Source organism: Typha latifolia, chromosome 1, assembly GCF_019914945.1.
Source record: "Typha latifolia isolate L0001 chromosome 1, TyphaL0001v2, whole genome shotgun sequence".
NCBI classification, from domain to species: Eukaryota; Viridiplantae; Streptophyta; class Magnoliopsida; order Poales; family Typhaceae; genus Typha; species Typha latifolia.
In genome coordinates this window covers 21,190,577-21,217,967 of record NC_133086.1, presented here as the reverse complement: position 1 = coordinate 21,217,967, position 27,391 = coordinate 21,190,577, and the positions used below count along the sequence as shown (strand labels likewise).

The 27,391-nt window shown below is 39.5% G+C and overlaps 5 protein-coding genes across 6 annotated transcripts; 3 read left to right on the top strand and 2 right to left on the bottom strand.

Moving 5' to 3' along the window:
- The first annotated feature begins 223 nt into the window (after window positions 1-223).
- On the top strand, window positions 224-2,867 carry LOC140792813 (small ribosomal subunit protein uS4y-like). Its single transcript, XM_073144025.1, has 3 exons — window positions 224-357; window positions 586-967; window positions 2,537-2,867. The coding sequence occupies exons 1-3, from the start codon at window positions 330-332 to the stop codon at window positions 2,718-2,720; spliced, it is 594 nt and encodes a 197-aa protein (XP_073000126.1). The 5' UTR covers window positions 224-329; the 3' UTR covers window positions 2,721-2,867.
- Window positions 2,868-11,398: 8,531 nt separating this feature from the next.
- On the bottom strand, window positions 11,399-13,914 carry LOC140795294 (F-box/kelch-repeat protein At1g74510-like). The gene is made up of 2 exons (XM_073147795.1): window positions 13,565-13,914; window positions 11,399-12,972 (listed from the first exon to the last, which is right to left on the bottom strand). The coding sequence occupies exon 2, from the start codon at window positions 12,862-12,864 to the stop codon at window positions 11,569-11,571; it is 1,296 nt and encodes a 431-aa protein (XP_073003896.1). The 5' UTR covers window positions 12,865-12,972; window positions 13,565-13,914; the 3' UTR covers window positions 11,399-11,568.
- Window positions 13,915-18,298: 4,384 nt separating this feature from the next.
- Window positions 18,299-20,076, bottom strand: LOC140794643 (tubulin alpha-1 chain). Of its 2 annotated transcripts, XM_073146766.1 has the most exons (4): window positions 19,904-20,076; window positions 19,572-19,806; window positions 18,658-19,489; window positions 18,299-18,575 (listed from the first exon to the last, which is right to left on the bottom strand). In XM_073146766.1, exons 1-4 carry the CDS (start codon window positions 19,994-19,996, stop codon window positions 18,362-18,364), a joined length of 1,374 nt encoding a protein of 457 aa, XP_073002867.1. In that variant the 5' UTR covers window positions 19,997-20,076; the 3' UTR covers window positions 18,299-18,361. The 2 variants fall into 2 exon arrangements, with proteins under 2 accessions (XP_073002867.1, XP_073002857.1); XM_073146756.1 differs by having other exon boundaries at window positions 18,299-19,489.
- A 3,588-nt stretch (window positions 20,077-23,664) lies between these two features.
- Window positions 23,665-24,528, top strand: LOC140800093 (transcription factor ILI6-like). Its single transcript, XM_073154757.1, has 2 exons — window positions 23,665-24,024; window positions 24,159-24,528. Exons 1-2 carry the CDS (start codon window positions 23,899-23,901, stop codon window positions 24,303-24,305), a joined length of 273 nt encoding a protein of 90 aa, XP_073010858.1. The 5' UTR covers window positions 23,665-23,898; the 3' UTR covers window positions 24,306-24,528.
- Window positions 24,529-25,821: 1,293 nt separating this feature from the next.
- On the top strand, window positions 25,822-26,853 carry LOC140797777 (homeobox-leucine zipper protein ATHB-13-like). Its single transcript, XM_073151430.1, has 2 exons — window positions 25,822-26,389; window positions 26,488-26,853. Exons 1-2 carry the CDS (start codon window positions 25,985-25,987, stop codon window positions 26,821-26,823), a joined length of 741 nt encoding a protein of 246 aa, XP_073007531.1. The 5' UTR covers window positions 25,822-25,984; the 3' UTR covers window positions 26,824-26,853.
- Window positions 26,854-27,391: the final 538 nt, after the last annotated feature.

The window sequence follows — 27,391 nt, the reverse complement described above, 5'->3', positions numbered from 1 at the left end:
GACGGGATTCTACCATTCAAAAGTATTGTCTCATTGAGCTTTGCTTTATGGTGGCCTGCCTGCCTCTCTTTACTAAAACGTGAAGGCGTAACGGCCCAGCCGTTTGGTAGATGTATTAAAGTTTCCCTTGGTAAGGCGGGGCCCGATAGGCCCATTAGAATACATCCGGCCCACATTTTTATCCTGTGCCTCTCACGTGACCTAGGGTTACATCCGGAGTCATATATATTGGGGTTTTAGAGCCGCCGTCTCCACTTCGTCTCCTTCTCTAATCTCTCTTGCATCGGAGATCAGGAGGAGGAGGAAAAGAGACGGCGGCGTAGCCAGCCATGGTGCATGTTAGCTTCTACCGCAACTGTAAGGCCTTACCTTACCCTCTTCTGATTTCACTTTAGATCCCAGTTCTCTACCTCGGTCTCTTTACTTTTCTTCAGATTTTTCTATCTACTCTTAGATCGTCATTTTATTCAATTTATCAACTTTTTTTTTACTTTATCATTACCTTCTATTGGTGCGAATGTTACGTCTTGTGTAGATTTAAGTGGAAAAGATGCAGTTTTCACCCTACTACTTATGTTATTGTAGATGGGAAGACCTTCAAGAAGCCTCGTCGCCCCTACGAGAAGGAGCGGCTCGACGCTGAGTTGAAGCTAGTCGGAGAGTACGGACTGCGATGCAAGCGCGAGTTGTGGAGAGTCCAATATGCTCTAAGCCGCATCCGTAATGCCGCGAGGGAGCTTCTCACCCTCGACGAGAAGAATCCCCGTCGTATCTTTGAGGGAGAGGCTCTGCTGCGGCGCATGAATCGTTATGGACTTCTCAATGAGGAACAGAACAAGCTCGATTACGTTCTTGCCCTCACTGTTGAGAACTTCCTCGAGCGCCGTCTCCAGACCCAGGTGTTCAAGACCGGGATGGCGAAGTCTATTCACCATGCCAGGGTGCTCATCAGGCAGCGCCACATTAGGTACAAATAAATCCTATAGTTATTTACTTTGTTGTGAATCTGTTTTAGTACATGTTTGTTTTGGTTTGAGTATTTGAGTGTTTCATTAACAAATGCAAATTTATCAAAAACGGGTTCTTTTCTGTTTCAGATCCCATTTTGGATTACTACATTGGTTCCTATTTCTTCTCTTGATTCTCCAAGAAGTTCCGAATTTCTTTGCTCATACTATTTCGTGAGGGGTGTTGTTATGTCTCGAGATAGTGCAGACACACTGTCTAGTGAGAAGATTCTAATCTGGGTCTTGCGGAAAACAAAAACTGATATAGTTTTCTGATGCTTGGATAATTATTGGAGAATACACTACGCCACCCACATAGCTTGTAGGCACATCTACCGTATTTGAGCCCTACGTGATGGCCTTAATGTTCTAGAAATGTGGTTCACTCTGCTTACTAGGTGCAAGCAAGTTCGAGGTTGCCTAGATATAGGAGGTTTCACCTTTTTCTTTTAGATGTTGGTAAAAAACTAATCGTGGTGGTGACATGCAAAGCCCGGTTGTACTTTTTGGTAACTAGTACGCAGTTATTATTTTGTTCTTTTAGTCTTAGTCTCAGCATTGTCTCATAAATCCATAATATTAGTAAGATCCTAAAGATCCCCTCGATTTCAAAGAGTCAGATCGATATACAAGTATTCAGAAAATATTATGCTTTGCTTTTGTTAGTTGTCTAGTTGTAAAAATTGTCTTTCATTATGAAGTTGTCTATTTTGGCTCTTGAAGTTGTTCACCTACTGTAAATTAATAAATACTCACAAACATCTGATATTATGTTGTATTATCCAGGTGTTTTTGTTATTTCTTTTATTATATTTTGATTCAAACTAAGCTCAGTATAGATGATTTGATAGCTAAAAGTCTTGTCTTTACCATTCTCGTCTTGGCCAATTTCTGTTTGGATGTTTTTGTTCAGTCTGATAGCTGATGCACAACTCCATTTCTTCTCCTATTTATCTTCAATTTAATAGTCTGGCAATTTGGATTTGTACTACGCTACTTGTATCTTTACTACTTTACTGGTTCACGCTAATTCTTCATTACTTGTTTTGTGCTGTTGAGCAACTATTTCAAATTGGTCATATCAGTTATGTTCTACTTAGATGCTATTTTATGATGTGTTTCAAGACCTACCATATCTACTATCTAATTCTTGTTGGACTTGGAGATAGTATCACGTTAATCACTATCCTCAATTCAGTCTCCCTTTCTTTTCCTGTGCTACTTATTAAATATCGAGTTTCATTTATATATATATATATATATATATATATATGTCCCATCACCCCAACTGATGTATTTCTCATTGTGTATTTCCATGCTGTCATCCATCATCTAGTTTTCTTCTGTCAGTGCTTGAACTAACTGTCCTTGATGCTTCTTCAGTTGCCCATCCTCATTTTACCCCATCCAAGTTCTTTGTTCCTTGCTCTATTTATACTCTTTTACTCTGTTGCTCAGTTGATGTACTTTTATATCATGTTCCAATCTGAACCTTAGCTTTGTTGCAATATTTGACTTTCTTTGTGCAGGGTGGGGCGCCAAGTTGTGAACATTCCATCATTTATGGTGAGAGTTGATTCTGAGAAGCACATAGATTTTTCTCTCTCAAGTCCTCTTGGTGGAGGTCGTCCTGGAAGAGTGAAGCGAAGGAATCAGAAGGCTGCAGCCAAGAAGGCAGCAGGTGGTGACGGTGACGAAGAAGATGAGGAGTGAGCATCTGGTACTAGATATGTAGCCACTAAGCTATAAGTTAGATATCAATTTTTGCTTTTGAAATTTTCAGACTTTGGATGTCTTTTTTTCTTCTCTCCTGGCTTAACAGAATAGTATTTTTATTCCAGCATATCTCATTCCAGATCAGTGCATACTTGCAGAGTATGTTTTCTATGTAGTTTTCATTCGCAAGTATTTTTTACTGACGTCGAGAGGTGATGTTACACTAAGATTGGGTTTAGCAAGCAATGGGTTTATATATCACCCAGAGATGCTTCTTTGCTCAAGAGTTAGTGATGTACTTTTCACTGTAGAACTATCTCTATTATCCCCCCACTTGCCAGACAATTCAAATTGTGAGCCCATCACTAATAATTTAAATCTCATGACAAGCGATGAATTTGGAAATTATCTCGGTGTTTGGGCTGCAGATGTGAACACTGGTTGTTTGAATGCATCTCTATACCGTCTGGCTTTTCAAGGTGAGTTATAGCTTGCAGGCAACTAATAGGCAGGAGTGAATTCTTAATTTTCACAGGCAGCTGCGAATTCGTGTGGGGAAAAAATTAACAGGGTAGTGAGAAGAATTCTACTGGAATAACAAGTAGTAGTTTTATCTGCCAGTTAAATTTATTAAGAACTAACGAATTTACAAGGGTTGTTCTAGGAAGAGAAGGAAAGAGAAAGGAGTCCCAGAAGTGCATGTTAAAGGGGCGCTTAAACAAAAGGTGGTGAATGGAGTCCAATGCACCTTTATTCTTTAAAACGTCTATTGTATGGATGCTACTAAGTTAGCCAGCCCAGAAAGATTGACCTGCGACAGCTCTTATTGTAAAAAAAAAAAAACCACCTTGATCAATGGGAGATTGATAGACAATCCAAAAGCCTAGGTCTCCCATTTTATTAAATTATTCTCTCAATCCTTCTTCTTTTTCTCTCCTTTCTGTCGCCTTTGTCTTCCCTTTTCTCCCAACTTCCTCTGGTTTCACTTTTCTGTCCGTGAGGCATTCGACATATGCGTCGCATACACCGTCGGAGCATCGCCGAAGCAAGCCAACCCTTCCATCCGAACCCATAGTGAGTCTTCTATTTTCACTTTAAATTAATCTCAATTTAGTTGCTTCGATAGTCATAATTTTCCGGTTCTTGTGCTTTGTATTTGTCGGAGGAATTCGACAAACTCGAGTAGTGTCCCCCTTGTCCGGCGAGATCCACCTTGTGAAGCTCGACGGTAGATACGCTCTGTGAGATCTCCAAGATTCTAGGGGAGCAGGTTTCGAGCTCGCGACCGCCGTCGATGTCCTTCTACTCTTAACAAGTTTAAACATTTTCATGCTCGTACTCCGGTTGCCGTACAGGTTCTCGTTGTGGCCGCCGAGCAAGGTGAGTGGGCCCATCGTCGTCGGCTGCACTGGCCGATAAGTCTCTTGCATCACCGCGTTTCCCTCAGCTCCCTCTACCTCCACTCTTGGGTGATTTGGCAATCTCTCCTACTCGTGAAGAGATTTTTTTTTTCTTTCCTTTTTTCCTCCTTTGGTTCTTTGCTAAGAAGAGGAGGAAGGTGGGGTTGGGTGGGCTGCAGCCTACTCTTTCTCCTTAGTTTTTGTGGGCTGATAGCCCACTCTACCCAAATGAATAGTTATTGTTTTCTTTTCTTTTAGGTTAATTAGATTTTTCTTTTTCAAAACAAAATGTATTATATTGTAACATATTTTATAGTTTATTAGAATCTTAAGAGTTCATTATTTGAAAAGAGCTTAAACTAAGCACAGTGACTATTTTGTATAAAAATAACTCACAAAGATGTCGGTGTAATTCGATCTATATCTTACCTTCCCATCTTCCTGTTTTATTACGTCTAATTAAAATTTTAAAAAAAATATATCAGAGGGTATACAAAGCTATAATAATAATAGTAATAAATAATTGTTAAATATTTTACTGTCAAGCCTCAATTATAAAGAGAAATCGAACAGATGACCAATAAAGCCTCAACCACTGTGGCTTTTTCGTATGCTTCCACCGACCATCATCGTTTAAACTCAGTTAGTACGTAGTGCGAACCTAACTTTAACTACCTCTGCAATTTTCCGTGCAAGTCCAGAGGGGAGAGCACTTATTACTCACGCACTAAAATCAAAGGCTACGGCTTTTAGACCTTTAGCTCTCTTTTTAGCCTTTATTTCCCATTACTAGCCTTCGCTGCACACTGTACAACATTAGTCCGACTCCCAAGGGCAGACTTGGAAAACTAATCTTTTTTTTTAGAGAATAAATAAATAAACTTTCTTCGTTTATATTTATATATATATATATAGATATTTCTAAGATCTCCTCTTTTTGCAACCGTTTATTCAACGAACTCCTGGGATCGCGGGGTCCGTTGAATGGATCGTGGGACCACGTAATCCCACTGGGCCCCACGGCTAGCCCCATCCATTCCCCGGCTTCCGCCGCTGTTCCGGATCCGCGCGATCACCGATCCGGAACTCGCTTGTGCTGCTCCGCTGGTGCCGCTTAGGTTATGCCGACCAGGCTCCGAGTCTTTGCGAAAAGAGTTTTATAAGTCAAAAGTCAAACGAGAAAAGAGTCCGCTAATGATATCCGAGGGAGTATGAGAACGGTTTGTACGCAATGCAAGGCAGCCTATTGTTGAACGTTGACCTTGAGCAGTGTTTTCTTTTTCTTTTCTTTTTTTCTTTTTCTTTTTGAAAAAAAAAAATAGTAGCTATGCTAGTAATGGAGATAATATATATATATATAAAAGAACCAAGTAGAAGCTGAAGCAGCACATTAATATATCCTTAGTACTGGTTGGTCGGTTGTCATTGGGGGGAAACAACTCGATCCACAAGTAAGAGAAAAGATCTAAAGAGAAAGAGGCTGAGGCTGCTACTCCTAATAATTGATCTACTAAAATTAAACTAAGTACACGGCAGGGGTAGATAGCTAGCAGGTAACACGGTTTTCAAGACCGGAGTAAGCTTCGGAGGATCTCAGCCTGAGGGCTGTTGTCGTCCATGTTTGCCAACAAGCTGGAGAGGCGTTCGCTGAGGTCGTCGACCTCGCGATGGAGGCTCTTGATGTAGCTACATGTCTCCTTCAGGAGCTTCGTAGCTGAAGCCTGCAGCAATGCAATCAATACAAGAAGGTTGGTATTGAACTAAAGTAGTTAGCTAGTAATCTACTAGAATATTGCAATAGAAACTGCTTGCTTGCTTACACTGTTGGAGCCTCTGCGGCGGGCTTCTGGGAGAAGAGTGTGTAGCTTGGAGATGAGCTCGTTGGTCTCCTCCTCTGAAATCCTCGACCTTCTCGCAGACATTTTTGGGTTATGGACAGGAGGCAAGAGGTGAGGTGAGGAAGAGGAGAAGATGGTGTAGATGAGAGAGACAGGAAGGGGGAGGATGGGGAACTTAATTTATAGGGAGGACTCGGAGGATAACGAGTTGAAGAAAGGATACAGAGATCAGTTGGAACGTAAGCTACGTGGAAGGATACATTAGGAACAGTTGAGGTCCTACGTGTTCCCACCTCTCTCAACCAATGGACCCATCCCCTGTACTAGTCGAAGGACCTATACGATAGGGCTCCTACTGTATATAGCTACCATATGACAGCTCGACACGTGTCAACTCGCCGTAAGTGTGTCCAGCTAAAGCTTAAACTTGGAAATAATCTACCTTTATCAAGTCATATAGTTAGACTCTAAAAGCTCTACTTAATTACTATGACATCTTTTAAGCTTCAGCAACTAACGTGGAGAAGAAATAAATGGCCGCAGGTAAAATCTTACAATTAAGGGATCGAGCAGTGTTAGATTGTGAGGCGACAAATCCAGTAGTAACTTTTTCCATCCATCGATCCCAACAAAGAATCTCTCGGTGTTACCTTGATTCAGGGTGATGGAGACTCTCATCTTATTAGGAGATACAGGTTTCGATCGACGGACGTAAAGCTGATCGACGTACAATTTCTAGATCCAAAAGAAATCCCTTGTCACCCTTTTGTCTGAGAAAGTCTGCATCCTTGGTCTTGTCATATTCCATAGACCTGTCACGCAACACAGTTATAATTATATTTCTAAGTTATTAATTTAGTTAATGAGACACACACACACACACACACACATATATATATATATAGTATATAATAGGAGATTACAACGACTAGGTAGCTCGATCACCCTAAGAAAAACACGTGGCGATGTGGTAGGGCCAATTGGATCCTGACGTGGATCCGCGATATCGCACCTGTTGGTCCGAAGCACGTGGGCCAGGCGACACTCTGTACGACCACGTGACGGTGCATGGCGTGTTTATGGATGACTGACGATCATGTGGTGTGGTTTTCTTGTTCGGTCGTGTAATGTGAACCGGCGTAACGTTTGTATTCATTTAATACATAGTTTTAACTATAAGCAGTTGGAGTAATTTTTTCTCCTTTTACGTTTTCTTTTCTCTCTCTCTCTCTCTCTATCTCTATCTCTTTTCATTTTCGAGACTTAATTAAAATAGTGTGTAAAGTTAATCCTAGAAAAACTAAAGAGGTAATTAATGTAGTTTATTAATTGCATAAATGACAGAGATGATGATGAAAATTAAGATTGGCACCTCCCCTACCAATTAAATGGAAAGCTCCATAGGTCATATATAGGGTTAGCAGAAGAAGTGGGGTCCAAATAGAGTAGTCCTGACAAGTATATAATATATATATATATATAGTGTGTGTGTGTGTGTGATGCACAGGGACAAAGCCATGTTGGTATGGGGGAGGACCATGCCACATATAAGTGTTGGATTCACATCACAAATGAAACAAACTTTCGATACACTCACCCAGCTGCTTCTCTATTACGAGCTAGTCATATATATATATATATATATTTGAAATAGTTTTCTATGTTGTAGTAGTAGCAGCAGCAGCAGCAGCTAGTCGTAATATCTTGGATGAATGGATGGATGGATCTAATTAAGATTGGAAAGGGGGATGGAATAGGTAAAAGGACAGTGAATGTGGGGTCGACGTCAGCTAGACGTGATTGCATGGGGGTGGGGAGGACCCGGAATGCATGATGGGCTGCTTCCCGGGCGTCGGCACCAAAACGTGCCAGTGTTTGGGTCATGACACCCCCCAGCACGACACCGGCAATACCCTAACAAGACTCACTGACGGGTCACTAGGATTAACATCCCCTACTATTTATATGTATGCATATTAGTCACTACGTATGTTAAAAAATATATACATATCCATTAATTTAGATGTATTTAAATTACTCTATAAAAAAGTATGGTACGCTTTACAAGATTTGGAGTGCGTTAAACATGTCATTTAGATCATCCAAAGTGCGTTCAAATGGTTTTATAATGTTTGGATTTACACTTGAGAAAAATTATTGTTTCTATAGTATATGAGTATTCTAATTAGCACGTGCATGCCTATATTTAAATTTACACTTGGATAGAGTTAGGGCCACATAAGGAGATATAAAGTTTTTTTTTAATTAATTTTCTCAAATAGCTCCAAAATAATTAACCAAATAACTGTAAGTCTGTAGGCATGGATGGATAATTGGATAGGGTCAGGTCTCCAACACAACCAGGAAATTACTGCAAGTAATTAATAGAGGCCAAGTATTAGGTTCATGTGTACCCTGTGAAAAATCTTTCCGTATGGACCATTGAAAGATCTGGTGGTCCTCATCCTTATGGATTTAATTTGCTGCCATTTTTAATGCCAGGGATAGATAATTTATCAATTGCTCTAAGCTTATTCTTTTCTATTTTCTTTGGGGAATTGGAGATGAGATGTGGTGGAATAAGCCCACTTCATCAAGGTTATCAGGCCTGGCCCATTTCGGCTTTCCCATCACATATTATCCCTAATTAAGGCTGGACTTTCTAAGAGGATAGAGAATACATGGATCACTATTTGACTAGAAGTCTAGTTATCCGATTGAATATTGCAATGAAATATTTGTGGTTTCAAAAGGGGAAAAAAAGGGGGGGGGGGGGTACAAACTAAACTCCACAGGTATTTGTAGTACTCTTATTTGTTTTAATTGATTAATAGAGAGCTCGTAGACTAATTAAACTTTAGACATATAAATTAGATATATGAGTCAAATTTAATTATCAATAAGTCAAACTAGTTTAGACTCATAGCAGTTTCGAATTTTAAGAGAAGAGGAGGCCCTAAGCAGAGGACGAGAGGTGTCTGCTAGTACACCAGACTAATAAAACTCCCACTCCCAGTGGTCCTTAATCATCCCGCTAATCATAGGCCGTTCGATCTGGGGAACAACTCATCTCTACCTCTTCTCTTTTGATCCTTATCTCTCTAAAATCTCTTATTTAGTATAAGCTCTCTGTTTCTTTTATCTATATATTTATATACTTATACTTATGCCGAAAATTACTTGAATCTTATAAAACTTTTTGTACTTTGACTAAACTGATATGTAGCATCCTTGCTTGTGTATGATTATGTGCGTAAGGAATGTTAACCATGTTATTAGCATTTGTGCATAATTGTGATAAAGTTATGACATCTTTTTCCTTATCAAAAAGTAAAGTATATAAACCCCTTATTCATGTTAAATCTTTTTCACCAACCAAACTCTACCTAAATATTATCATCAATAGCTAAGCAGAGAAGAGACATCATGACAAAGGCATTCCTATGAAAAGGGATGACTGGATGTATCCTACTGAATTAAAAACCTTGCAATCTATATAAGTATTTAACTTGAATCAAGGAATGTCAAATTATCCTTCATGGCTGGTAGAATGAGATTGATGCACGCCAGAGTTTTAATTACATCAGTTGGGTACACCAATTATACAAAGAGAAAGCATTTGGAGCAACTAGGAAATACATCAAGAGTAAAAGTATCAAGCCCAATCCTAAGATATGCTACCACTTCTATTCAAGCCCAATGCTGATGTGTATGTTCGTGTTTCCATAGGAAAGTGATAGATGAATCTTCAAAACCAACATAATTGACAATTGATGAAGTGCACAACAGTTACCACAGGAATCTAAAGAGGATGTAAATATGAAATACATAAGTGCACTGATTTCGCCGATTCTTTTTTTCTTTTCTTTTCTTTCAGACAATTCCTTTGCTGGGCTCTTTCATGGTTATCTAAGCAGTACACTTGTTAGAACCATCAAGAGCCACACAGTAACTTCTAACTAAAACATGAAGCCATGGTTTGTTACATTCCAAAGTATTTGTCTTAAGGGAAAAAAACATTGAGATATCAAACTAATCAAAATGGCACTAGAAGCTTCAATCACAGGATAACCAGACTTTCAGTACCACAATTGATGAAATATCTGAAGAAAAGGCTATGATCAAAGCAGCGGCGATCTTAGACATGAGACAAGTCACTGGTTAGAAAAAGGAAAAAGAATTACTGCTGGAGCTTGATCAAGCAGAATAGAGAAGAAAGAAGCACAGAAGTGTTTGAAAAGTTAGTAAAACCCAGAAAGACTACGTTCTACATAAGAGAGAGAAACTCAAAACATCGGTCTGATTTATGTTCAATCAATTGAGAACATCCAGCAAATGAAATCGAGATTATGAAACACTCTGCCAAGCTAAGAGTATATTTAATACTCTCAGCAGCTGAAAGAAGATCTTGCCAATACAATATCATCTATCATATTCCAACCTATAATGTCCATCAAGATACGCTTTCTTACTTCACTCCATGATAAGAACCAACAAGTAAATCTTCAAATTGGAAAGCAACGAAAAATAAAATAGAATATTTCAGCATTCAGTGACAGATCGTAAAATAGAGAATAAATGTTAGTGGCACTTGAGGAAAAAAAAGAACAAGCCAACCAAATAATGCAGCTGGAACCAATCTAATGCAGGTGTCCTGGATATATACTCGTTATATAGATCATGGTGTCAAAATCACGTAAAACACTGACACATCTCTAGGCCCTTTAATTGCGAAACCTTCCAGCAAATTGTTTCCACCTTTTTAAGAGAAACTGGACAATAAATAATTTGTGCAGCGTTATAGAGTTTCATCAGATTGAGCAGATCTGAGGCCTAGCTTACAGATATGCAGCTTGGTGATAGACCTAAAACCTCAAATTAGTGATAATAAAACATGTCAATAATCACTCTTAATTTTACGTGCGACCTTTCCAACATAAGAAACAATTCTTACCTTAAAATTAGGAGATTCTAATCATGGCATAGATTTTAAATTCACTTTATAATATTACAAGAAGAACAATTTAATTATATGTTATATATGTGATAGATCTCCTCTTTTCCTGCCCAACTGAGAGACAGCTACCTGTCCGAGTTTGACACATGCTGGATGACTATGCAATCATGAAACATGAAATGACTACAATGTGAAGTCATTGATCTTAGATCACATACATCACCTAAAAGGGAAACCAATCATTAAAATCTCTACGTTAACAGATATGAGAAAACTGAAACAGCACAAGGTACAAATTTGAACCTGACAAACTTGATCAGCAAATTCAAGACATTCTACAAATGGATCCATCAAATTATTAGCTTGTGATTTCAATGCATGGTCAATGCTATTAAACAGCCATCTAGAAGGACATGAGCAGAAGTATAAGATCTTCTTCTGCAAATTAAATGAGAGAAAAATGGAGAACAAGAATAACTGTTAAAAGTACACAGAAGAGAATGTTCTATTGCTTGAGTAGAATCTGAAATTTCAAAACAAAAAAGGCAGAGATTACCCATTAGGCAGAATCAGTATTTTTATGCCCTTCAACAATACATTCTGCACATTCTCAACTGAAAAATGCGCATTAAATGTAGCGTCATAAAAAATCAGCAGCCCATCACAGCACAATTATAAACAAAGCTCCCTGAGTGCTTGCTGGCAATCATGTTCCACTCTATCGGTCCCTCTTTGGGTATCCACGAATTGAGTTCAATCATTCCTCCACCATACACCCTTGGACCACCAATGACTACGAGTCTTTCACCGCATGCCCGAAATGCAATGCCCCAACCATTCATGGAATCAGGTCTCTCTGGCAATCTCCCCAAAGTGACCCATGATTTATTCTGTTTATCATACTTCTTCACCTCCTTCTCTGCATAACCTGCTGCATATAATTCATTATTAACAACCGCGACGAGGGGAGGTGCACCTCGTGCACCATTGAGCCCAGAGGACATGTTTGGTATGACCTTCCAAGTACCTTTCTCTAAATCATACTCTTCTCCACATGTCAGCAACTCTGTGCTACTAACCATGCCTCCGAGAACATAAAATTTCCCATCCATAAAGATACCAGAACACATCTTCCTAGGCTTATTCATGTTAGGAAGCGTCATCCAAGTTTGTTTCTCAGAATCATAAAGCTCAGCAGAATTCAGTATGTTCCCATAAAAGTCAGTACCACCAGCCACAATGGCTTTCTCTCCAAGGCTAGCTGATCCAAACAAACTTCTAGGGGAGTTCATTTCTTTACCAGTAGACCAAGAATTCGATAGAATGCTATATTTCAGTACTATATGGGAACGGATTCCTTTTCCAAAAACAAGGAGTTCGGTTCCCACAGCCAGTGACTCCTTATCGGAACACATGAAGCACTCATTATCAGGCATCTTTGGGAGGGTCATCCAGCGCCCACTGTTAGGATCATATGCCTCCCATTCACGGACATTGCATGAGAAGTACACCCAGTGCTCAATGATCCCCATCTGCCGGCGAAGCTTGTAGAGCTCATCACCCCGGATTACGGAATGGAAGCCTCGGTTAAGACATGCTAGGGCTCCATAATCGACGCGATTGCAACGAGCAAGACAGTTGATCGAGTTATCCCTGCCAATTTGGTTAATGAGGGAGTCTGAGTTGGGGTAGGGACAATCACCACCCTGGCTATCAGACTGATCAACAGGCAAACCTGTCTCTTCTAAATTGGGGATATCTGGGTTCTTTGGGTTCCTCGGTCTTTTAGCAGTTCCATCTTCATCTTGTTCTCCGAGCTCCACAGTAATAGGGCGTTTGTTGCTCGTGATCTCGAGGAGGTGGTAGGTCATGTACACCCACTTGGATTCTTGCTCACAGGAGCTCGGTAATGACCTCGAGATCAAACAAGATCGGCCCTCCAACATATCACCGGAGCTGGATCGAGAGCTGAAGCTCAAGAGCTCGCAAAGCAATCACCGCTACAAGATGCGAAGACCTGCCTTTGAGCAACTCGAGCTATATGAATCCACTACCTGCGTGCGGGAAATGAAACAACCAACAATGAAACCAATTAAACCAAGCCTCTTATCTTAGCCAAAATGCTCGAGTGATCTAGATTAAGGAGAAAAATCAAAACAATATTAATCTAAGTACTTCCTTTCCAGAATCAAAATAATCCGAACAAAATCTAAAAATCCTACAAGGAAAAAAAAAATCAAACTTTTTAAGGGTTTCAAACAGACTTAACAGCTTAATAGCAGATCCAGGAACACAAAAGAGAGTAAATTTACAATAGACTGAATCGACCTACCAACGATTTGTAGACCCAAAAAAAACCTAAAAAGAAAAAAAAAAAAAAGATCGCCCAAAAATAAAACCAGAGAGATGAATCAAGCCCTAGAGCAAATACAAATACCTAAAAATCAGCAAAGTCCTCCTGGAGCATAAACCACCGTGGACCCAAACATTTACCCCAAAATAATCCGAATAGAGAAAACCGAACCGAGCAATAAAAGTCGTTCCTTTTCCCCTTAAAAACACTTCTTAAGGAAGATAGAAAGAGATCTAAGCCACAAAAATGAACTAAAATTCAAGGTTTAAAAAGGGCAAACAGATGGGACTTACGGATAGATTAAGAGGCGAAAAAGGGGGATAGCTCACGATTGAGAATTACTAAATTTCTCCCCTTTATAGGTCCAAAGATATGATGTATCTACCGCTCCCTATTAAATCTCTGGCACTCTCCCTTACTTCTATGTCTTCTTCTTTCTTCTTCTTCTTCTTCTTCTTCTTTGGTCCTTCCGATTCTTCTCTGAAGCCCACGCCTTAAATTCGAAGCGTTGGGTTGGGCATCGATGGCTGTTTGTCGATTTGACCCCTCTCTTTTTTTCTCCCCTCCCTCCTCTCCCCTCCCCTCCCTCCCACTTCTCTTATTATTAATATCAAAATGGAGAACTTTAAAAAAAATTATTCCCTTTTTTTATTTCTTCATGCGTTTTAGTTACATTTCTTTGATAGAAAATTCCACAGCTGGGTCCCACGACATCAAACTGTTCCTTTCTCCCCCCTCTCTCATTCTCCCTTCTCAGCGTCATCAGTCTCCTCTCCTCTCTCTCTCTCTCTCTCTCTCTCTCTCTCTCTCTCTCTCTTCCCCGCAGTTTCTTTTTCTTTCTTTTTTTTTCCTTATTTCACATTTCGCTGTATTCCATTGTTAATAAAAATTAAATTATCCTTCATACTTTTCCTTCAAATCTTAGAATTATTATAATTTAAGATAATAGGACTTGTGATTTTTCCACTAATAATTATTAGTTAAAATATAATATCCCAGACCTTCTCTACTAGACGCTAACACGTGTCAGGTAGTTGCGTGCAGAAATTTCTCTCGTTCTGATGATCTTATCGTGTGATAAATTTAAGTTATAATTTTAACTTTTTCCGAAGGGGGTAAAAAGTAGAACGCGTATTTATCTAAGAAACGGGTATTGGGTCAATTAAACGAAGAAATTAAACATAGTTTGCTAACGAGACGTATTATTCCCCGTCGTTTGAGACTACGTACGATAATTAGAATAATGGGGTCTGAAAGAAAGGGGTCAATTAAGCGCGTCACCTTCATTTACATTAATTAAGTAATTAAGATAATCCCTCAATGATAAGATCTTCTTGTTAACCGTATAATCCACCGTTTTATTCTAATCCCAACGAGGCTCTATTCTGGTGTGGCGTCTTATTCGCCTCGGATCTACTGTGACGAGGAAACTCGGGTCCACCGCCAGCTGCGGTGGTCCTGCGTCACGACACCGACCGTTGACGCCGGGCGATGGGATCGCGATGAGATCGGACGGTTAATGTTGCCGGGGTGGGGGGGTCCTCGGAGTTGGCCTCCACCGTGGACTTTGCGGCGCCGGGTCCACTGTCCGCTTCCAGCATCAACTAATCCGACGAGATTAATCACCAAAGTCTATGATGGCCCATCTGTGATTGGTGTTATTTGATCACCGATGCTTATCACTAATCATGTCATCCCCGTCTTGCACGCATAAGCACGACTTTTAGCGCCATCTGCCTCTTGCCAAATATTTATTATTACTCTTTTTTCGTAATTTTCTTATTAGACACCCTACATTCTTTTCTAAACAAGTTTTTAAAAATTAAATAATTATTTAAAGAATTTCTTTATCAGAGAGTGAGATTGGCTTGTACCTTCTAATATACATTGTTGCGTCATTGTTTCAAATCTAAGAGAAGATTGGACGCATCTATAAACTTTCCATTGTTGTGTTCCATGAACGACAAGCTAAAGCCATATTTTGGAGGTTTCGAACTCAGAGTTATTGCTTTAAAAAATCCTCAATTTACCAGAATATATCCTTCACAGTTTCACATGCCGAGAGACAGAGAGAGATGCTTAAATATTGGAATCATAATCTATAAGGCATCTAACACAAAATCCAGTAGTTAGGTGTCCATTTCATCATACTTACTTTTTTCCCCCAAGTTCTTTGTACCTAGCTTCAATCTTCTCCCGCGTTGCATATAGCATCACAAAAGAATTCCAAAAGGTTGAAGCTTTGTATAGTCATCTCGACTGGAGGCTCATCTAAAAGTTTTTGTTTTAGTTAATAAGAGCATATATTTATAAAGCAAAAGTCACAACTTATCCGGTGAAAAAAAATGAATGCGAGACTGTGATGAAAGGTAGAAGGATGGAACCAAATAATTAGCTCTCGATAAAAGGGACTACTGTGTATAAATATACAAAGAATATATTAAAAAAGAAAACAAGAGAGGCCTGGCTGTCGACCTACTTTTTCCACTCACCCGTAGATGGAACATATCGACATTTATATTTAACTTTCGATCTGTCTGGATGTACATAATTGATACTTTGATATTCTGTTCAACTTTTGTGTCTGAGTAAACTTGGATGAGATCCGAGTGCATGCATTTGAAGCCACACTCGAGATGGGAGTATTTTGTGGGACCAAATATTATTATTTTAGGAATTTCAATCTAAATCTCTGGCTAAAGACTTGTTTTGTTCATGATAAGTACGTAAAGCTATGCCTCACATTGGATTGGATGATATATAAGTGAACTAGTCTGTTAATTTAACCAATGTATACACACTTTAACAGCATAGGTTTTAATAGTTTTATGATATGTTTACTTCATTTGCTCGGATTCAACCAACGTAACTTGACAATAATAATAAAAAATTGTGACTAGAAAAGATTAGTTCACTTATATCCTCTTTAAAATAGAGAATTTCTCTCGAAGGGGGAAGGGGGTGGAGGGGGATGGAAAGGGGGCAGCGGCGAGAAATACGGGGTGGCTGCCACGTCAGAAACTAATGGAGTACACGTGGCTAAATTCCTGGGAAAGGACAATGATTGGTGATACATGGGACTGGCTTCCGTTCACAGAGACAACAAGACATCGAGGCCATGCAGCTCCATCCGACACTGCCATGGCGTGAACTTGCTAGTACTTACCATGGAGGTACGCCCTTCGTCACTCTCAGTACTTCGTGCTTGGGCTTTTCAAGCTCATGTCCTTATTCTCTTTTGGCTTTGGATTTTTTTAGCCTATTTACTTTTGCTGTCTGTCTGTCTTGAGGGTCAAAAAGCTACTGACATGTACAAAAGTGAATTCCAACATTTTCAAGGACAACAAAAATATTTATTTTTTACTGTCAGGTTAAAATAATATTACAAGTTAATGAAACGTTCTAGAAAAGCGTACGTGTTTACAAAAATTAAAACATTTGTAACCGAGAACTTCTAGTCCAACACTCTCTCTGGAAATGCATGCTTTTTTGACTTTTGTGATCGATCGATCGATGGATGGATCAACTTGTTGGGAGATAGATGCGGTTTTCAATTTGCTTCCGCGTTAGCACCATGACGTGACATTTTGTTCTCTTACTTTGTAATATAATCAACTAATTCCACTAAGTTTAGGAGGGGATGCCAAATATACGAAGTTTTCCTCCATGCAATTACTACGAAATATTCCAAAGTCCATCTCCCCGGCCAATCCGGCCACGTCTCTTCCATTGAGAGATTACGTATTAGAAGACAACAATGGCAGACAAAATTCTTCTCCAGTCCTCTTATATACCAATAGAATTATAATTTAATTTGCATCACTTAACTCAAATCATCATTCACATATGTGATGACACTGACACCCGATGTGCATCGAATGGAATATAAAAGGAGGGCAAAGAATAAGATAAAGTTGAGACTTTCTCATCAACAAAGTTCTGCACATATATATATATATATTTTGTTTTGTTATAAAGCAAGCAAGGAATTTAGTTTAAACCCCAACCAGGTGAGGAGGAGGAGAGGTCATTGGAGAGCCCCATGCATGACAAAGTCATGCCATTGCACTTGGACAATGCTTTGATAGTGAGAGTTGCAGAGACAGGGGATTGGATTCCTACTCTATTCCCATGTCTTGCACCGCACTCCACTTCGATGGGTTCTTTCATAGGGCGGGTGAGAGAACATCAAGGAGACCAGAATCTATGCTTGGAAATTAATTGCACTCGTTTACATCTTCTGCCACCTTAGTCAACACCCACTTGGGACGTAATAAAAATCTATGGCATTCGATGGATTCGTTGGTTGGGACTTGGGAGAGGGAAGTCGGGATACATATAACGTGTCGATCGATCAGTTAAATTGGGATTGAAGACGACGGGTCTCGGCGTAGATGTCGTAAAAGCCAATTAGTGGTGGACGAGTGGAGGGATGAGGGATTATTATATTTAGGAGGTGGGTGGCCATCAACGCCTAGCTTTTGGCTGTCGACCTCGGTGCTTTTTTAGTCTTAGTATAATGAGCAAACAAAGGCGTAGCCGCTGCTGAGTGGACACCTCTCCACCTTTCCGTTAGGCTATTTTGTTCTTTTTCTCTTTTACCTTCAAGTGGGAGGATGTGATGGCTCTCGCTCACCAAGTATCTTCTTCTTGCTTCGGTTGGGCCGTCGCAATTTTTAAAGGAAAAATAAAAATTTTAAGAAAAAAAAGGCTTTTTTGGTAGTCCACCAACATCGATCAAACAGATGTTTTTAAGTTTGGTTCAACGTCTGAGATGAGCCAGTAAAATTGTACAAATATAGATATAGTAAGATGGCTTTCCAAGCAAGTAAGAGAAAGAGACACTAATTGATTCTCCCAAAAGAGAACAAATCGGACCTAAGAACCTTTTTGCAAGTATTCGTCATGGGCTTCTCTCAATTGATGCTGATGGGCTACAATATAGTTGGGCCTACAATGAATAGACTTGATGTAAACTTGTAAAGTTTTAACGTGATAAAGGATATAATTGTCTTGAAAGAAGACGCTGAGAGAAAGAGACACGCTAATTAATAGATAGTAGTACTCAGATGGTAGTACTCTTAAAAGTTTTAACTTGATAGCACAAAAGGGTCAAAGGTCATTCTGCTCATTAAAGTTAAAGCAAATATGGCAGTTGTAGTAGTAGTAGTAGTAGTAGTAGTAACCAATTTAGTACTCATCTCCTTCATCATCTTCCTCCCCATCACCTGACTCAAGTCCAACCTCCTCATAATCCTTCTCGAGCGCCGCAAGATCCTCCCTCGCTTCCGAGAACTCCCCTTCCTCCATCCCTTCGCCAACGTACCAATGCACGAAAGCCCTCTTTGCGTACATGAGATCAAACTTATGATCGATCCTCGAGAACACCTCGGCGACGCTGGTCGAGTTGGAGATCATGCAAACGGCTCGCTGCACCTTGGCGAGGTCTCCGCCAGGTACCACGGTTGGCGGCTGGTAGTTGATCCCGCACTTGAAACCGGTTGGGCACCAGTCGACGAACTGAATGGTGCGTTTGGTCTTGATGGTCGCCACGGCGGCGTTGACGTCCTTGGGCACGACGTCGCCCCGGTACATGAGGCAGCACGCCATGTACTTCCCGTGCCGGGGATCACACTTCGCCATCATCGACGACGGCTCGAACGCGCTGTTGGTGATCTCCGCCACCGAGAGCTGCTCGTGGTACGCCTTCTCCGCTGAGATCACGGGCGCGTAGGAGGAGAGCATGAAGTGGATTCGCGGGTAGGGGACGAGGTTGGTCTGGAACTCGGTGACGTCCACGTTGAGGGCCCCGTCGAAGCGGAGAGAGGCGGTGAGGGAGGAGATGACCTGGGAGACGAGGCGGTTGAGATTGGTGTAGGTGGGGCGCTCGATGTCGAGGGACCGGCGGCAGATGTCGTAGATGGCTTCGTTGTCGAGGAGGACGGACACGTCAGTGTGCTCCAGAAGAGAGTGGGTCGAGAGCACCGAGTTGTACGGCTCCACCACCGACGTGGACACCTGAGGGGAAGGGTAGACGGTGAAGCCGAGCTTCGACTTCTTTCCGTAGTCGACGGAGAGCCGCTCGAGGAGGAGGGACCCGAGCCCGGATCCGGTACCGCCTCCCACTGCGTGGAAGACCAAGAAACCTTGGAGTCCCGTACAGTTGTCCGCGAGTTTCCGGATGCGGTCCAAGCACAGGTCCACGATCTCCTTACCAACTTCATCAAAACAAAGATTTCAAGCTAAAGTTTATATTTATTCATTCATTTATAAACTAAGATGCCACGGTTCATTACTTACTTGTGTAGTGGCCGCGGGCGAAGTTATTGGCCGCGTCCTCCTTCCCGCTGATGAGCTGCTCCGGGTGGAAGAGCTGGCGGTAGGCGCCGGTTCGTACCTCGTCGATCACCGTCGGCTCGAGGTCCACGAATACGGCACGGGGGACGTGCTTGCCGGCGCCGGTCTCGCTGAAGAAGGTGTTGAAGGCGTCGTCGCCTCCGCCGACCGTTTTGTCGCTCGGCATTTGGCCATCGGGCTGCAATATATCGCATACCAATAAAAAACTTTACGCTAAAAAAAAAAAAAAAAAAAAAACAAACACTAAAAACTATACGAGACGAAGACATGCATACCTGGATGCCGTGCTCAAGGCAGTAGAGTTCCCAGCAAGCGTTGCCGACTTGGATTCCGGCTTGGCCGATGTGGATGGAGATGCACTCTCTCATGGTTAAACTTGATTCGGAAAGAGGGCTTTTTGCTAATTTGGCCGGCGTTTGCTAAGACGCCTGTGATTAAAGTGATGCGCAAAAAATACGGTGATAGGGGTAGATTTAAAGGCGGGCGGTTTGGAATTAGCCGTTGCTGCCCAATTCGAAATTTGAATTGGCGCCCAATGAACGTTGCCGTTATACGGTAAAAAGCGAGAGCGTTCCCCCCCATTTGAAAATTTGAATTTTAACCTGGACCCTCGTGCCCAATATTAAATGTTAAATAGCACTTAATCCAAACGGCCCAATAAGCTTTTTCCCAGAAAAAAGCCCACTGACCTTATGATGCTTTGGGTTAATGGAGCTAGTTTGATTGAAATCTAGCCGAATGGAATCTTAGATGGACTAAATTAAATTTTATTTATTTATTTATAATAATAGTATTATTTTTTAAAATAAATATAAATATAAATGGAGTCTTATAAAACGGAGCTTAATTGAGCCGGTCCTCCATATTACATATATTGGAGATATTAGGAGCCAATCAACATCTGGCAAACGTCTAGTAGATTACAAATCCAGAAGCTTATTGACAATTTTAGGTGCCCAAAATATTCACACGGGTCTAAAGATAAATATTAGAGATATGAGGGGACAATCGTGTGACATCAACCAAATCAACTCATATCTCTGGGGAAGGACTATATTGTGACAAATTGATAGAGCCGAAGGGGACCCACCATGTGATCTAAGTTTTAATACCTCAAATGATGTGCCCTCGTGCTCTTAACTTATTTGGCACTACGATTAATATCCAGTTACTATTAAATTAAACCCTTCCTACAACCCAAACCACTTTACTTACTTACCGCTAAAAACTTTTAAAATATCAACATTTACTACTACGATTTTTAATATATCATGAAATCTCTGTGGTCTTACAAAAATGTCAATTCTGTTGATTAGATTTAATTAATTATACTTAGATTCATTAAAAATATTTTGTTCTTGTATAAATTAATTAAAAGCTATTCGATATTTTACTTAATATTATGGTATAAGGAAATTTTTTTTAAAAAATTTCATTCACGAATATTTTATGCCTTTAGTATCAAGAAAGAGTACTTTTTAAGTCATTTGCATGTGTTTATTAATTTTAACAACAATGCGATAGGAATACTGTATTAAAAACAAACTATAATTGCACGGAGTGTTGAAAGAGCCAATAGAATTTAGGGGTAATTATGATTTTATTTTTAATGACAATTACGTTTCAATATATATATATATATATATAAATATAAATTGGGCTCTACAAGGGAATTAAATCTTTCAGACATTGGATTTCAAATCATAAGTTTATGATCTGTGCTGAGACAAATAGAACCTTTTAAATCTCTTCTTCCAAAAAATTCAGTTTGTTAATCTACTCATGCCAGACATTGGTATTCAGATCTTATTGACTCTCCTTAGTATTTCCTCTATTATTTTAGAATATATTAGATGAATATCCATAGATTGTGATAAATAATATCAAGGTTTCTTTCATGAGCAGGATAAATAATATGAAAGCAATGTTTCCATTCAAGAATGTACTAAGTAAGGACTGATCCCTCGCTGGATCCTCTCTGTAATCCAGTTATTTGAACAAATATAACTATCTACATATTTTTTGTTTATATGTAATAAAAAATATATATTCTAATCATGTGAGATAGTGAGATTTATAGAGATTTCTCTGTCATGTTTTGTAATTAAGCCTGACAATTTCTCTTTTGTCACAGTTTGTGATGCCGGAGTATTTGATTAGAGAATTAATGAGCGGCAACACGTCATTGTTTGGCTTGCATGCGCAAGTCACGAGTCCACGTCCTCTTAACTATCCAAACGACTTGCCTCGTGATTTTGCCACAGTGGCCGGATTTGTACGTGCATGAGCTCTCCTCCTCATTGGAGGAGGAGTCACTCACTGTCCACGTCAAATTAGATTCTCCCAAGGACGTATAAAGATTTCTTTTCTTTTCTTTTCTTTTCCACCCCCCTTAACCCCTACCCGTATATAAACTTATATACTAATTTATAATTACTTTATATTTTTGTATTCATGAATAGTGTTCATTTATGAGTTATGACTCTGGAGATAAAATTAAACACGTGATTTAAAGTAAGCAATGTTGTAAAAATTAGATTCTCTCTTTTAATTTGTATGGGGTATAGCTGGCGACGGATAGGCTGGCTACAAAGGGCATCTAGGGTTCCAACTTCTACGGTGGTCCATGATGTCATGTTCCCAAGGGGGCCTAGATTTGCTTTAATGTTATGTATGTGACTTTCCTATGGGTTACTATTTCCTAAGCTAGCTTGGAATTATGGTTGAGGGATATCTAAATTAGCTCGTTGGCTCGCTGCCCACCTCACCTCAGGCTGGCTACTTTGACTTGAATTCAATTAAATTTCTTAGCTTGGAAAATTAATTGAGTTATTAGAACTAATTCGTGAAAGAAAAAGTAGTAGATGTAATAATCCTCAATTCGATTTATATCCACTATTTCTCGGTTATTATGTATAGCTTAGTGCTCTTAATTATTTATTCGTTAATTCTTAATGTAACGAAAACGAGAGATCGGATAAAAGACTCAGTTGCTAATTTGGAGAATTGTTTCCATTTTCAGAAAGAAAACGCACGTGCTTGGGGGCCCCCACTAAACATGGGTTAGGATACTACTCTAGGCTTCATATTGTATAGATGGGCACGCAACTGGTTGTTAAAATATTTGAAGCTTAATGTTTAAATTTAAAATCTAAAAACGTTGTTAGTGTTAATTAATCTACAACAACGAGCCACTTAACAGCGGATCAAGTCTGTCAACCGTTTATTCCATTGCTTTAGAAGGCGCGATGCGTTCTAATCTATGATCTGGGTTTGTTTGAATAGATTCAATAGGAATATTCAACTGGACTCGCACACTCTTTCTAATTAAATTAAAAATAATTAATCGATTTAAGCTACAACTAGTCAACGATCCCCATCAAATCAAACAACTTGCATGTCTAAACTTTTCCATCTGTTGAATAATTAGAGTACTTCAGCTAACTATATAAGCTGAACAACATGAGACAAGTGGCATCTATACTTCTATAAGAAAAAATCATAATAATTCAAATGTAGTGTGAAAAGAGAAAATTACATAAATTATTTGTATATCTAAAACAAAATATAACAAGTATCTAATCGTTGTAGTGCAGTGGTATAGATTAGATGTATTAACATACCACAGATAGAAGGGCACAAAATCACTTAGAGATAAATGAAAAGGATTGTGCATGCATAAACTTTATGATTAGCCTACGATAGCATTTACGGAAGATTTTGGACTCTATAATTAGCCTATAGACTCATAATTTATGAGAAAAGAACAAGACAAAGTAAGTTACAAAACTTAGCTTCCTAGTGCTCTACTGGCGCCTAAGCGGATACGGAAACACTACTGCTCTCTTGATTGGCAATAAATTATTAAAAATTATTTCTCACAGCGAGAAAAAAATAAATAATTAAGCTGGCAATGTAACATGGCCTGCGTGTGATTAACTGACACCAACCCCTTTACTATTATTATTCTTTTGATTAAGTGAACTTTAATTAACTAACATAGCTCAGATACAAAGCATTCCTCCTCTAACTTTAAAATTCTACCCCACAACTTGCAAACATCCCATGAGATTAAACCAAGGATCTCTCTCTCTCTCTCTCTCTCTCTCTTCCCCCTAATATATATCTATATATATAGATCCAACAAAATCCTCTAGATAAAGCCAGGACAGTTTAACTCTAGCATTGCCCACCAATATATACTATCGGTTGCTCATCTGATCACCAAACTCTGCAACACTAAGCCATAGCATTACAAAGTAGTGAGACGATGTCAAGCAGCAGATCAAGATCACGGCGTTCGGGTTCTTCGGGGATCAGTGAGGACCAGATCAATGATCTAGTCTCCAAGTTGCAAGCTTTGATCCCTGAGTCTAGCTCTCGGAACAACGATAGGGTAAAGTTGAAGCCATTCGTATCAGATATATATATATACATATGTGTGTATATATCTCATACCTTCCATCGATCTCTGCACTCTAATTAGTTTGAAAACAAGTTTTTTAACTGTGAATTTTCCATCGGTTTTAGGTGTCGGCTGCTAAAGTTCTCCAAGACACATGCAATTATATCAGAAGCTTGCAAGAGGAGGTAGAGGACTTGAGCGAGAAGCTCGCAGAGTTACTCAGCACGATGACGAGCGATCAAGCCGAGATTATTAGGAGTCTTCTTATGTAATATGTTTGCGTTTTTTAGTACATATCTTTTTACTTCTTGATCTCATTTTGTTTGGGGAATTCCTTCTTTAACTTAATGGAGGATTAAGTTTTTAAACCAGAGATGGCATAGTGGGATCAAGTATATATATCAGCAGCTACTTCGCGATGTACTAATGCTTGTGTTAGAAAGCAATGCTAGCACGAGAATGGAAGGTTATGATACAAGCTTATGTTCGCAAAAATGGATGCTTTTTTTTCTTCTTCTTCTTCTTCTTCTTCTTCTTCTTCTTCTTTTTCCTCTCTTTCTTTTGCTGGTTCACGAATCGCGATTGAATTACCATGAGGAATATATTATATATATATATATATATACATATACATATATTTTTTTCTGACTTGACTATTAATAGGATATCATGTTTCATGTACGAAAAAAGAGAAAAGAAAATGGGATTCTTTATTCCAGATCTCACTAGTATTAATTAAACCATAAATTAATTAGCTTCATGATTAACAATTTCGAAGTAGAATCTCAGCTGATTTGTCGCTCCTCAGCATTAATTAGGCATGGGTTCATGGAAATATAATACTAACTTCTTTAAAGCCTAATATTTAATTTTATTATTAAGTCAACTTTAACAGGCGACAAAATTATCCAACTGGGGATTGATTCAAGGTCTTTTAAATATCTTTCCCTATTGTAATTAATACTTTATTAACTCCTAATTAGACATGAAAAGCGCTTAATGGGCCTTGCAGAGAACGAGGCCTCCATTCTTTATGGGCCAAACGTTAATTTAAAAAAAAAAAAACTATCAGGTACCGTCTGATCTGATGCTGACGGCTCTGACCGAGCCACGAGACCGTACCGACCAGTCTATTCGGCATCAACGACTGGCCACCAACCAAACGACCCTCAGCTTGCTTACGAACGAACAGCAAAACAGGTGAAGGCCTCGTCAGATGCTGACGTGTACAGTGTTGGTCGGCCCAGTGAGCCCAAAAATGGCGTTATCTTTTTGTTAGCCCAACAACAGCGTTACACGTATAAAGCCGGAGAGAGCAGGGGAGGGGGGATTTAAATTGGGATTTGGTCGAAGGTCTCCATCTATCTTGTTCCACGTATGTATATATATATATATATTGATCACAGAATCTAAGCCATAAGCACTTAAGATCTTGTTCTTTATACGTTAAATTTACGAAAAATAATTCGTTAAATTTTTTTTTTTCCTTCGTGTAGTAAGTCATTAGCACCCCTCGTCTTAGATTCTTCCTCTCTGACTTGGGTTCTTTTTAAGTACTCTTTTGTGATCATCTTATAGTACTAATCCTTCTGATACAACTTCGCACTTTCAAACTAAGACCGCAGCACAACAATAACCATCTTCTCATCATGCTTAAGTTGAAATAACCATGCATGCATGCATTCATGCATACATCAACTTTGCTATGAACTACCATAACGATCCAAAAAGGTTGGGCGATTCCATCCCATCATGATAAAACCAGCATGTGATGATTAATCGCATCGAGGGGTCCTCCTCGGATCCCCATGGCCGTAGTATTCTCGATCCATGTTCTTGTTCACAGTACAACATGAGCATCTGTTGTCTATCTCAATCCAAAGCCATTTGATAGAGCCCGTCATCTCTTTCCCTTTCACCAATGTCAATGTTGTTGGAACTGTGAGCAGCCATGTTTGAGAACCATCTGACCTGCAATGGCAATACTCCATCTTCCTCTTTCCCTCCCATCTATTTCCAGAACTCGCTTCCTCAGATACTTGACGCCAGCCAGGAGGACCTCCTCCTTGACTGCTCACAGGCAGGGGAGAAGAAGAGGAGGCTAAGTCTAGAGCAAGTGAGGACTTTGGAGAATAACTTTGAGATGGGGAGCAAATTAGAGCCAGAGAGGAAGATTCTCTTGGCAAGAGCACTTGGATTGCAGCCCAGGCAAATTGCCATCTGGTTCCAGAATAGGAGAGCTAGGTGGAAGACCAAGCAGTTGGAGAAGGACTACGATGAATTGACCAAGCAATTCGAGATCATCAAAGCTGAGAACGAGGCCCTTCAAGCTCACAACAAGAGGCTTCAATTCGAGGTAATTAAAGTTATAATTCTCGGAGTACAGGTAGTAAATCCAATCCTTTATATATGTATATATAATGCATCGATCCTTTTTTATATATATTATTTCAGATAATGGCTCTGAAAGGGGGAGAGACGTCATCCGAGGCCATCAACCTCAACAAAGAAACGGAGGGATGTGGTAGTTTCAAAAGTGAGAATAGCACAGATATCAACAACGTGGATATCTCAAGAGTATCACAAATCTTTATCCCCCCAAGTCCCAAGCAGAGCAAGTCCTTTGATATGCAAATTTATAAGCCATCCAGTGTTGCCCAACTCCTCCAAATCTCCTCCAAATCTGAAGCAAAGCAAGTCCAAGATGACAACCACCTTTCCAGTATATTTTGTAACACGGATGACCAGTCGGGTCTCTGGACATGGTCAGATCACCAAAATCTCCATTAATGCATGGTATTCTAAGTGTTGCTTGTATCATATACACCGAGATCTACGCATGAAAGGAATTAATTCTACGTCATTCATATAAGCTTATGCATTAACTAGTGTGCGAAGGAAGAGCCCCATCAATTTGAATAAGATAATATACAAGAGGTTAGAGGTTAATACTAATATATATATATATATATATATATATATATATATATATATACTACTTATACATCTTGAAGTAAGCTATAGCTTGTGTAGTAGCTCTCTTACCTTTTTGGTTAATTTCCTTCATGGTCTACAAATAAAGTGCTTCTCTTTCTTGCCTGTCGCAATTAATCAACTTATTATCATTACTATTATTGTTTTTTTTTTTTTACTCCGTAGAAAGCTCTGGGGTTCATTTAATTAATCAGCTTTAGGGGAATTAATTGAAACAAGGTACAAGAAAAATTAAAAGAAATTTTGATCAAATAATGATTGCCAACCTTACCATGTGACACCACTGCCAACCGCACTTGATCCCCACGTGCCCCATATATAATATGATATAATATAATATAATATTATTAACAACCACCAAAGT